At 45.3% G+C, this 12,521-nt stretch overlaps 1 protein-coding gene across 1 annotated transcript in view; it reads right to left on the bottom strand.

Annotated features, from left to right (window-relative positions):
- Nucleotides 1-10,088, bottom strand: part of LOC139382955 (protein jagged-1b-like) — a 53,309-nt gene extending 43,221 nt beyond the window's left edge. The window contains exons 1-2 of the mRNA XM_071127230.1: nt 9,749-10,088; nt 3,338-3,670 (exon numbers count right to left, since the gene is read on the bottom strand). Of these exons, the coding sequence (XP_070983331.1) occupies nt 3,338-3,670; nt 9,749-9,898 (483 nt within the window). The 5' untranslated portion in view covers nt 9,899-10,088. The remainder of the gene's footprint in view (nt 1-3,337; nt 3,671-9,748) is intronic.
- Between the last annotated feature and the right edge of the window lie 2,433 nt (nt 10,089-12,521).

The following is a 12,521-nucleotide window of genomic DNA, read 5'->3' as shown; positions in this document are numbered from 1 at the left end:
GGTTGGAAACAACAGCAGAAACCGTGCGACTTGAGAGAGATGACCTCACGGTTCTAAAATGCTTTGATATTTTATATCTGAACGGAAACGCCTTGGCTAAAACGTCCCAGACCGGGCCGCTAGCTGTCCCTGGACTTGGGAGTCAAACTGCAGCCAAATACTTCAGCCCATATGATTAGACAGTGAGGGGCTGGGAGACACATGTGCGCACACAAAACACACACACACACACACACACACACACACACACACACACACACACACACACACACACACACACACACACTTCTCTGAATAGATGAGTGGAGAGAAAGAGCAAGGGCAGGAGATAAAGAGAGCTCACCTTTCCTCATAATGACTGTGCTCACCTGTTCATCCCCCTCACCTGGGGCAGAGGGATCAGAATACTGCCTGAGCACCCCCCCCCCCCCCCCCCCCCCCCCCCTTCCCCCTGTCTCCCCCCCACGGCCTCTCCCCTACCTCCCAGAGATGGCCAGGTCTTTCGGAGCATGCAGTTGCATGGTTTGCTAACTATCTGTCTGATAGTGCACTCAATTTGATGGGCTTATGTCTGTTAAATTGTTTGTCTTTAATGGTGTGCCCCAAAACTCTGTACTTGGTCCTCTCTTATTCACTATCTATATAAATTATTTAGACAAAAATGTCCAAAATGCACAACTTCATTTTTATGCTGATGATACTGTTATTTACTGTTGTGCCTCGTCTCTTACAAAAGCTTTCCAGAACATGCAAACTGCTTTTTATACTGTTCAACATACCTTGTGTCAATTGAAGCTTATCCTCAATACTGAGGAAACTAAACGAATGGTGTTTTCTAATGCAAGAAATAGACCTCTGAACTTTTCACCTATTACTTACTACCTGTCAGGGCAAGGAGATTGAGGTTGTGACCTCATATAAATATCTTGGAATTTTAATTGATGACGGCCTCTCTTTTAAATTGCATATTCAACAACTTACAAAAAAATTGAAGCTGAAATTGGGATTTTATTTTTAGGAATAAGGCCTGTTTTTCTTTTGAAGTCAGAAGGAGGCTAGTATCAGCTACATTTATGCCTTTACTAGACTATGGGGATATGTTATATATGAATGCTTCCGCTCAGTGTTTGAGATCAATTAACACTCTTTACCATGGCACTTTGAGATTTATTTTAAACTGCAAAACCCTTACGCACCACTGCGCTTTGTATACCAGGGTTGGCTGGCCTTCTCTAGTCACTCGTAGGCTCAGTCACTGGTATACTTTTATTTACAAAGCCATTTGGGGTTTACTACCTTTTTATTTGGGCATTTTTATGTGGTGGGTACTCTCTTCGTTCGCTGGACTTTATCCTGCTAACTGTTCCAAAAAGGGCTTTTATGTACTCTGCGCCATCGTCTTGGAACGCCTTACAAAATACTTTTAAACTGGAAGAACTTGTCCCGATTGAAATCACCGATGAAGGTTTTTGAGGCTGATTCCCTGACCTGTCAATGTTTTTAATTTACTGTTTTATACTCTTGTGAATTCAATGGTTTTTACTAGATTACTAGTAGTTTTTCATGTTGTCTGTCTGTAATTTTTTGTAATGACTTGGTGCTGCCTATCTTGGCCAGGGCGCTCTTGAATAAGAGATTTTAATCTCAATGAGCCCTTCCTGGTTAAATAAAGGTTAAATAAAAAATAAAGCCATCCCCATAGCTGGCCTGCCTCGGAGTGTGTGTCCCCACCCCCCCTTCCCCTGCAGCCCAGCCCGCCCCACGGCCAGGTCCTGAAACTGATCCAGACAAGACTTTCTGCTGGAGAATTTTCTCACACTCATACCTGCCACTCACACACCTCCCCAACATGGAGGAAAGTCACTGACACGGACCGTGTATGAAGACACACTTCCACAGGCGAATGGACTGATACCGATTAACGTGAGGCGGATAAACGCGGAGGCGCTGCGTGCGTGCGTGCATGTGTTCCAGATGCCTGAAGCCAGGACACACAGACCTGTGCGCTCCAACACCAGACCAGCTGGTGAGCATGACCAGCCTTATTCCCGGTCCGCCTCTAAATCTCCACCAGGGCTTTGCACAATATTAAAAACATTATTACTAGGCAATATGAATATAATTACAACCATACCGTCAACTCTCGTTCCCCATTACTATAATACTTTCATTATGAATAACCATTCAACCTCACGGAGGAGGTCAGAAACGAAGCATTCCAGACCTTAATCAAATATAGACCGCTCGCATTGAGACAGCAAACGTTGAAATAAACAAGCGCTCCCATCTCAGGAAGGAAGACAATGTGGATCAGTCGTCCTGCGTGTGCCAAGTCATCTAAAAGGGATACTCGCTGTGGCTCTGGCCCTGAAACGACTCGGGCAAACAGACATTAATTATAGTAAAAAAAAACAAACAGTGAACTACTTCTAATGGGCGTGGATGAAGGGATGGAAGGACGGAATGAAAGGATGGAAATGGGGTCGGGGGGGGGGGAGACTGCTCGTTGAGGACTTTAGTGCTTTCTACCACCAGCTAAAAGCTTTCACCCCCCTCCAGATGTCTTTCCAGTCCCTTTCCAAACCTCCCACCCCCCCCCCCCCTCTCACCCCCCTAGCGAACATCTCAGGGCTTAGTAACAGTCAAATAGAACAACATATTTGTGAGCAGCAGCAATACACAAACCTATGTGAGCCAGAACCAACAGACTTGGACAGTCTTTGGTCAGTGGGCTTTTCTATCCCCCCTCAAGCCCTCCACTCAACCTCAAGGCTTCAAAATTACTCTTTAATTGTATTTGTTGTTTCTATTTTCCCCTCTTCCTGTATTGTTTGGGTTCTCCTTATGGGGGACGGAAGACGAGAAAGATAGAATTGGATTATCGATGGGTCTAATGTGCGATTAATAGGCCTGCTCTTTAATGAATACACGAGTCGTAGCCCCCACCCTGGACTCCGTATCTGATACAGACACAGGCAAGTCGATACACAAAGTCAGACAGAGAAGAGTGATATCAGGGACTTTAACGGAGAAAAAAAAACGCAACAGGGAAGAGTTTAGGAGGAGAGAGAGAAAGGGATGGATAAAGAGAGACAGAGGGAGAATGAGGGAGAGAGAGAGAGAGGAGGGAGAAAGAGCATCATCTCAGCATCGCACCCAGTGCCTGTGTTTAGACGAGCAGAAAACTGTCACTCGCTTGTGCAAATAGGAGCAAAGCCTCTTGACTGAATGCTAAGAGCTAGTGTCAACACTGTCACAGGTCTCTGTGAGTGTTGACCTACTTGAACCGCAACACGTTACCATGGTAACCACATTGTAGCTCCACTTCTATACTCACCGGCCAGGCGTATTTGAAGGGAATGACAATGTGTCCTGTAGTGACATCCCCTCCTCCTCCCCCTCCTCCGTCGTGACCTCGATGACGGAGGGACTGGGTGTTGCCCCCCAGGACGGTGGTGCTGCCCGCCCCGAAGGTGCAGGCTCCGGTGGGGACGACGCGGGCCTGGTACTCCTTGAGGCAAGCCTTGAAGAAGGTGTCACACTGGTCCCTGAGAGAGCAGCGCTGCCCCTCGGTGGCCTGGAGGTCACAGCACTCTCCACTCTGCAGCACACCTTGGGGGTTCTGGAAGTGACGGATCTGCAGCTCAAACATCCCCACTGCACACACAGCCTGGAGAGAGAGGGAGACAGGAGAGTTAGGATGAGGTATAACTCACACACACACACACACACACAGCCTGGAGAGAGAGGGAGACAGGAGAGTTAGGATGAGGTATAACTCTCACACACACACACAGCCTGGAGAGAGAGGGAGACAGGAGAGTTAGGATGAGGTATAACTCACACACACACACAGCCTGGAGAGAGAGGGAGACAGGAGAGTTAGGATGAGGTATAACTCACACACACACACAGCCTGGAGAGAGAGGGAGACAGGAGAGTTAGGATGAGGTATAACTCACACACACACACAGCCTGGAGATAGAGGGAGACAGGAGAGTTAGGATGAGGTATAACTCACACACACACACACACACACACACAGCCTGGATAGAGAGGGAGACAGGAGAGTTAGGATGAGGTATAACTCACACACACACACACAGCCTGGAGAGAGAGGGAGACAGGAGAGTTAGGATGAGGTATAACTCACACACACACACAGCCTGGAGAGAGAGGGAGACAGGAGAGTTAGAATGAGGTATAACTCACACACACACACAGCCTGGAGAGAGAGGGAGACAGGAGAGTTAGGATGAGGTATAACTCACACACACACACAGCCTGGAGCGAGAGGGAGACAGGAGAGTTAGGATGAGGTATAACTCACACACACACACACACAGCCTGGAGAGAGAGGGAGACAGGAGAGTTAGGATGAGGTATAACTCACACACACACACAGCCTGGAGAGAGGGAGACAGGAGAGTTAGGATGAGGTATAACTCACACACACACACACACAGAATCATATACACCACACAAAGAGAGGGTGAATCTACGGAAACAAAAACAACTGGTTTGTTGAATAAACGTTAATGAATGTGATGAATACACCTGATCAATGGGTGGAGTATCGCATTTCATCCCAGTGCTCTCCAGCAATGGGATTCTATGGATAGCATTTTCTCTCTCTCTCTCTCTCTCTCTCTCTCTCTCTCTCTCTCTCTCTACTGTCATCCTTTTCTAAGTGGTATAAAAAGAGAGGGTGATTGAGAAAGGAAAAACAACATTGATTCATACACCCCATCAATCAAATCCCTTCATCCCAATGGAGAGACACGCCCCCACTCCAGCAATCCCTCTCTCTCTCCGTATCTGTCCATTTATCTCCCTCTATCTGTCTCCATCTTTCCCTCCTAGCTTATTTACCCTCCTCCCTCCCTCGCTCTCTTTATCTTCCTCTTTCACCTCTCCCCTCCCCTGTGTCATGCCCTTCCTACACCTCTCCATCTAGCGCGTTCCTTTCTTTCTTCTCCTGTATCAGTACCCCTCCCTTCTTTTCTCTCCCTCTCTCCCCAGTGGGACTCAGACACTGGGAACCTGGCCACGGTTTCTCGGTCCTTCTCCTCCACTTCCTCCTCTATCTGGGAACAGGCTGCAACTCTTGCCCTCGCTCTTTCTCTCTGCACCAGCTCTTCTTCTCTGCCATTCTTCTTTTCATCTCTCTTTCTCCCTCTTTCTCCCTCTCTCTGTCTCTCTCGTTCTCCGTCTCTCCCTCTCCCTTATCCCAGAGCCTACAAAGCATATTCTTCTCAGCTGGGGGCAGAAGGGGTCAGACAAGCTGGTAGAGCTAACAAGCCCCCCAGAGGGAGAGGTGTGTGTTTGTGTATGTTTGTGTGTTGTATGGCAAGGAAATAATGGTTAGGATTTCCAACCACTATTAAAGCACAAACCACACACACACACGTCACATACACACACATCACAAACACACACACATACCATGAAATTATGCAATAACGAATAACGGTGTAATAGTCTTGACAAAAGCCAGATAGAAGAATAGCTGGTAAGTCAGCCCATTGTGCTGTTGTATTCTGTCCCTCACCTGCCCCTGTCCCTGGGCTAGGGGGCTAAACTCTCCTACATCAAACAGCCTGTGGAGATACAGGCCCACTCATCACTCTGCATCCTCCTTTCTTCCTCTCTTCCCCCCCCCCCCTCCCCCCTTCAATGCCATTCCGGGCATACCTGGGTTTCAGCGCTCCATCTGACCGCTCCAAGTGCTCAGCCTCGAGCATCACCATGGAGAGCTATGGTAATTAAGTCCCCAATGAACCCCAAAACAGGGTGAGACCAGGACCACAACCTGACCCTGGATGAACCCAGTTGGATTGTACACTTACTAACGCTATTGTTAAAACCTCTTAGATGTAATGGCAAAATGTAGATTTTCGCCGAAATAGACATACCCAAAAGTAACTGCTATTCATGTGTAATTACATGACATGCCAAAACGTATTTTAAAGAAGACATCTGGGAGACGAGGAAATGATCAGAAGGTAGGAGTTACATAGTTCAGAATACACAAGATCAAGCACACACAAAATAACCGTTTTTTTTTCCTTCTAATTTTAAAGTCATCTTTCATTGACAAGCTGTAAGTGAATTATTGATGCCCATAGCTGGAAACACATCAGACGGCTTTCCACAACATGTGAGCAATATCAGAGAAAAAAAATGGGATTGATCGACCTAACAACTAGAAATGGACAGATGTTTTAGTAAGTGATGTCAGGTGTGGACACAGGGCGTTTCCAAGTGTCCCTAAGCCTCTCCAAAGTGGCATATGTCTGTAAATGAGATCATTCCAGTGCTATCACATATTTGCATCCCTAAATGCTATTTGTTCAGTATAAAAACACAATTTCCATATCAATTACCATATCAACCTCACTCAAACATTGTGGTGTTATGAGGTATCCAGGGGACATTCAAGTGTCCTTTCAACCTCTCCAAAGTCTCCAAATGTGGTAATTACACTGTTTTTGCACGCACTGGATATGCCTGAAAAGGTATTGTTCACTATAAAATCAAAGAAAATACATTTCTACAACACCAACCTCTCTCAAACATTGTGGTGGTGTCGGTGGACATACAGGGGATATCCAAATGTTTTCATCATATTTTTCATGCGCAAAGATATAGTCACTCGGTTGATATTCGATATTCGTTGCCATTAAGTCATACATCATCAGATAACATTGGAAATAGGCTAGATTTGTTCCTACCAACCTAAGGATTGTCATACCGCCTTTGTCGCTATAGCTCAAGCACAGACCAAAAGGAAGCTTAATGTGTAAAATGATGGCTGTTTGGTGAAAACGTTGAGTAAAAAAAAAAAAAGTACTCTCGGGGCTGGTGATCAAAAACGGTAAGACATCCTCATGATCTGTGGAGTCCCGGCTTTCGGTGTGAATCAACGTATTAGGTCTTTATTTCGTTTGTGCTTCACAAAGCTAACCCGAATGTAGGTAACAGCCATCTTGAAATTAGGTCTTTGGCTCGGCCTGCCCTTATGCATTTGTATGCCCATATATGGTAGTAAGTCACACCAAAGATTTTAAGGCACAGATCAATAGCCAATATATTCAGCTTTCCGCAGATACCCTGCTTTTGCAGATAGGGGTAACCGTTCTCATACCAGACTGAATTGAATTTTTAAAAATCAAATAGGGGGTTTAAGAGGTTAACACTTAACTTTTAACACTGTTAAATATGGCACTATCTTGACTGTTCTGTAATAACAGAGTAATATCAGGACAACATTATACACTGTATCAAACAACATTAATATATCATCCTGAATGCTCTTATCTGCATTGCACTGAATTTGACACATCCCCAGACCTCTACTGTTACATGTTATAGTATCTTCAATGCTGAAATGGATGCAGTATATCAACTCTCCTGTGCTGATCCTACATTATAAATGTCCCACAGCACAGTAGAAAGGTCTGCATCGTACTGCAGTAGGGGAAGGGATGTTATATTAGTGAAGAGCTTCAGAGCTGGGTGCAGAGATCCATGTGGATCATTCACATGCCCCAGTGCTACACGGCTGTGGCCGCTGGCCCAACACACACACCCCAGTCCATGAGTCCACACACACACACGCGCGCGCGCACACACACACACACACACACATGGGCTTCTCATTTCACATAAATGCACACACACACACACACACACACACACACAGAACGTTCTAATCTTGCCCCTGCACTGAGGGTTGTGTCACTCCGCCAGTTGGGGGCCCTTTTAGGCCGACAACCATAGCCTGGGGGTGGGTCTGGGAGGGGAAGAGTAGAGAACACATTCAGCCAGCGCTCTACCTCCAGGCTTTCCCTCTTGGTCTGTGTGAACTTGAACTTGAATGTGACAGGCCTATGTCCAATTTGACTGAATGTGAATTGGTTTTCTATGTGGTCATAGTGGTTTGAGTGTTGTGTTTTTGAATCAAAGTCATTATTACATAGTTATTACAACTATAAGGTAGCTTATAAGGTAGTTCCTCGGCGTACACATTAGTGACAAACTCAAATGGTTCACCCATTCAGGAGGCTGAAGAAATTTGGCTTGGCACCTAAAACCCTTACAAACTTTTACAGATGCACAATTGAGAGCATCCTGTTAGGCGGTATCACCAGCTGGTACGGCAACTGCACCTCCCGCAACCACAGGGCTCTCCAGCGGGTGGTGTAGTCTGCCCAACGCATCACCGGGGGCAAACTACCTATCCTCCAGGACATCTTCAGCACCCGATGTCACAGGAAGGCCAAAAAGATCATCAAGGACAACAACCACTCGAGCCACTGCATGCACTCCGCTATCATCCAGAAGGCGAGGTCAATACAGGTGCATCAAAGCTGTGACCGAGAGACAGAAAAACAGCTTCTATCTCAAGGCCATCAGACTGTTAAATAGCCGTCACTAGCACATTACAGGCTGATGCCTATATACATAGACTTGAAATCACTGGCTACTTTAATAAATGAAACACTAATCACTTGAATAATGTTTACATATTTTTGCATTACTCATCTCGTATGTATATACTGTATTCTATTCTACTGTATCTTAGTCTATGCCGCTCTGACATTGCTCGTCCATATATTTATGTATTCTTAGTTCCACTTTTACTTAGATGTGTGTGTATTGTGTGTATTGTTGTGAAGTTGTTCGATGTGACTTTTTAGATATGACTGCACTGTTGGAGCTAGAAACACAAGAATTTCGCTACACCCGCAATCACATCTGCTAAACACGTGTATGTGGAGACGAAAGAAATGCACACCTGTTTAGGCGAGGTGCTGGCTGGCGACGTAGAACACTTGAGAAATGAAAGGAGAGCCGCACACTCGAGGAAGCTCAGATGCAATCATTTAATAAGACGCTGGTAAGACCTGACAAGACAAGACGAACGGGTCAACACGTTTACGTGACCAATAAAATTTGATTTGATTTTGATTTATACTATGCTGAACTATTCCTGGTCGTCTGCAGAGCTTTTACATACTGTAGAGAGAGAGGATGGACTACATTTGTGTGAAGAAAGGAAGGGAGGCACTGACTGTCAGACACGTGAATAAACACACACACACACATTACAAGTACACCTACGCAACACACACACACACAGACTGACCAACAATTCCCGTGAATCCCCTTTCATCGTGTGATCGTGTTCATAATGTTCACAAGGTTGACTTGTGCGTGTACTGTAGTAGTAAACACATAGAAGACAGCCTTACTCCATCCACAGACACCATAACGTTTAGCTTGTTTGTTTCCCATAAAGGATGTATTTTTACACCATTAGAGCCCACAGGAGACTGTGTTCAGAACATTTCCCTCTGCAGGTTCTGGTTTAAACAATGCACCTCGTGGATGGGTCTTCTAGCATTCTTCAACAGGAAAACAAATCAATTGCAGTGTAATAGTCTTAGAATGCCAATAGCAAACATTGGTGTAATGAAAGGTCATGCTTGGTGAAGGTTTGATCATGTAGCCTATAGAAGAAAGGACACGCCCATGGAGCAACAAGTGGATGACCAGACAATTAAGACGCACAACAACAGGTGGGCACCGCGCTATTAGAAGCAACGGTAGACATATTGACCAGAGAAACAGGGAAGTGGAATGTGGGCAAAATGATTGACTATGTGGGAAGAAAACACCGACTGTAAAAGTCAGGGCAGGTTTAAACAACGGCCAAAAATAGCGCTTAATCGGTGCGGCTTACCTGCGGCTGCAGAGCGAGGGCGATGAGAAAAATCACGGTCCACTGCTGTCTCCAGCGCCGATCTCTCCTCATCTCCGTCCTGGCGCAGCTCCTCGCACCTCCGCTGCAGCAATCAACCGGATTTCGTCCGTGCGCACTTTCTCTCTCCATCTCAACGTCACAGGATCGAGGACAAACAACGAGGCAGTATCCCCTCTTCGCTATAATATCCCTTTCTCGGCTATCTTTAAGCGCCAGTTCATCGTTTCGTACTAGGCTTGAGAGAAAGCATTATTGCCTAACTTGTATTGTTCCCCTTGTGGAGTTCCTCCTGCCTGCCCGCCCCGCCTCGACCCCTCTCCCCGGCTTCTCCCTCTTGGTGCGGTGTCCAGGGTGGGTCTCTCCTCGGAAGAAAAAAACACTCTCACTCCACCAGGTCGATCTTCCCTCCACCTGCGGTTAAGAGGCTTTGAATGTCAGACCTGCTGGCTCCCTGACTTTAGCTCTCATCCCAATTACACTCTTCCTATGCGCAACGCACTCGCCCTTCAAACTAAACCCATACGCATACACCCTTTCCTTCTTTGCGCCACGGACTCAAATTGATACCCAAATGAAATAGGATCTCCCTCTCTTCCAGTCCAGACTCTACTCTCTCTTGTTTATCCACTGCATGCTGCGTCCCTCACTCTTTCCTTAGGCTTTCTAACCCGGTGTGGTTACTTCGCTCAGGGCTACGGATCCGAATCACCCAGGTCCCGGGCAAGGCTCTGTGCGTATCGGCTGTGGGGAAGAACTCGGCGAAAAAGGATGCCAGCCAGTGACGAGAGGCTGTGTGTGTGGGGGGCGAGGAGGGTGTGTCCTCAGGCAGGGGATATCCGTCTTCTCTTTTTATGTGCACGCGTTCTGTGCGCTGGCACCCCTGGACGATTCCTATGGGTTCCCATCGTTGCTGGAATGCCTGTCCTCTCCTTTCTGTCTCTCACCATCTCACAGAGCCATTAAACAAAGGAGTAGGTAGGTATTGATTAAAATTATACTGTTTTAATTACCCTTGTAGAAAAGTGTAACTGCATGAGCAGGCTTTTGATAGCCTATAAAAAAATGGGCATATTGAACCTCTTTTCAAATCATTTCTCTCGCCTATTTGACCATGAAATTAGATATTGTGTAATTCAACTAGACTCTGTAATAGAATAATGGGCCTAACCCCCATTTCGGGCCTCGGTTAATCCGGTATAGATCAAAGCGCCGCTGTGCCAATTAAGTAGGCTATCGGCCACGGTCTGCACTGTCTGTAACTGGTCGGGAAAACTGAAATAGTTTCTATGGGACTACCTCAGCGCAATTAGGAGACCACTTATTATGGTAGTGGAGAATGTATTTACTAACAGAATCCAATCAGGCCTGTGTGCAAAACAAATCGGAGAGAGAAGAAAATACACTCAAGTTTGAGAGTGGCCAAACGGGTGGCTGAGCAAAGTATGTGGTGTTTATGCTGTGCTATTCTTACATAGCCGGACCGCAGCTGACGATTGGACGTTTAAAATCGTTTGATTATGCGTGTACACGAAAGGACATGACATAATTTCTTCCAGCTCTGGCCGTCTCGTGTCTGTGTGTGTCACTGCGTATGCGCATTTACAATTAAACCTGCCTGGACGACTACACAGATTCCATCGGTCAACTGTAGTTGCCATATAGCCATAACAAAAGTGAACAAATCATTTCCTCTAAAATGCAAGTTTAAAAAGAAAAAAAACTCTGTCAAAGCAACTCAAAATGTTATATGGTCACCTTCAATTTTGAGTTTATATCTAATTTAATTAAGCGTTTCATGCATTAGTGCCTTGACGTTGCCCTCTGTTGTTACATTATAATTTAGGTTAATGTAAAGGTTTATTGATTCCCAAATAGACAATAATGTTGTTGGGTTTTTTTTCAAATGAAAAACACAATGTTCTTGATGATAACCAAGTGTCTTGCTATTACATTTTGGGTAAGATTCACAGTGATTACACTAAACCTTGATTAAAAAGCAATGATCAAATATCTATGTATTACTATAATGTTATCTGCTTCATGCTTAACAATTATTTTAAACATTTTGTCCAAGACAACAAGTTTTTTTCCTTTCATTTGGGCTATTGGCTTCACCCCGTAAGACATTACATCCCACCGTTGGACAATACACAAAAGACAGTCAAAGTGTACTGTTTAAACATAACTAATGACACTTTCAGAAGTTTCTGACCACTGTAAAAATTCTTCAAAACATCCGTTCTAAACATCCGTAATGGATCCTCATTAAAGGATTTGAAGTGAAGCCTACTCGTTCCAATTGCAGGGACACAAAAGAGTCCTGTTTTGTTATTTTTTCGCCGCTACCTCCCTGAAGCAGGAGTGGATCATTTGTGTGCCTGCTACCTCCCTTGGATGTGGTAGCCACTGCGAAATCTAACCCTGATTCCCGTTACGCATGGTCAGCACAGAAACTCCCATTTAAAGTTGATAAGGCACACATTCCAATGATAAGCCTGTGCCAAAAGCGAGAGCACCCACGTCTGCATAGCCGCAGGAAGTAGGGGTGCTGAGAAATGCTGCAGTACCACCTAAAATAAATTATTTTAAATATTTAAAAAAATTCTCTCTCACAAAAGTAGTGCACTGTGCCTTTGCTAGTCCTGTATTAGCGGACCAATATACTCCCCAACCAAGCAAAAAGGCAGTAACTGCTCATAGCATGTAACTGAGAAAAATGGCTTTTATTTACCTTGGTTTCACAGTAACCTTA

Source organism: Oncorhynchus clarkii, chromosome 24 (assembly GCF_045791955.1).
Source record: "Oncorhynchus clarkii lewisi isolate Uvic-CL-2024 chromosome 24, UVic_Ocla_1.0, whole genome shotgun sequence".
In the NCBI taxonomy this organism is placed as follows: Eukaryota; Metazoa; Chordata; class Actinopteri; order Salmoniformes; family Salmonidae; genus Oncorhynchus; species Oncorhynchus clarkii.
The sequence above is the reverse complement of the archived record's forward strand: the minus strand, read 5'-3'. Positions and strand labels throughout refer to the sequence as shown.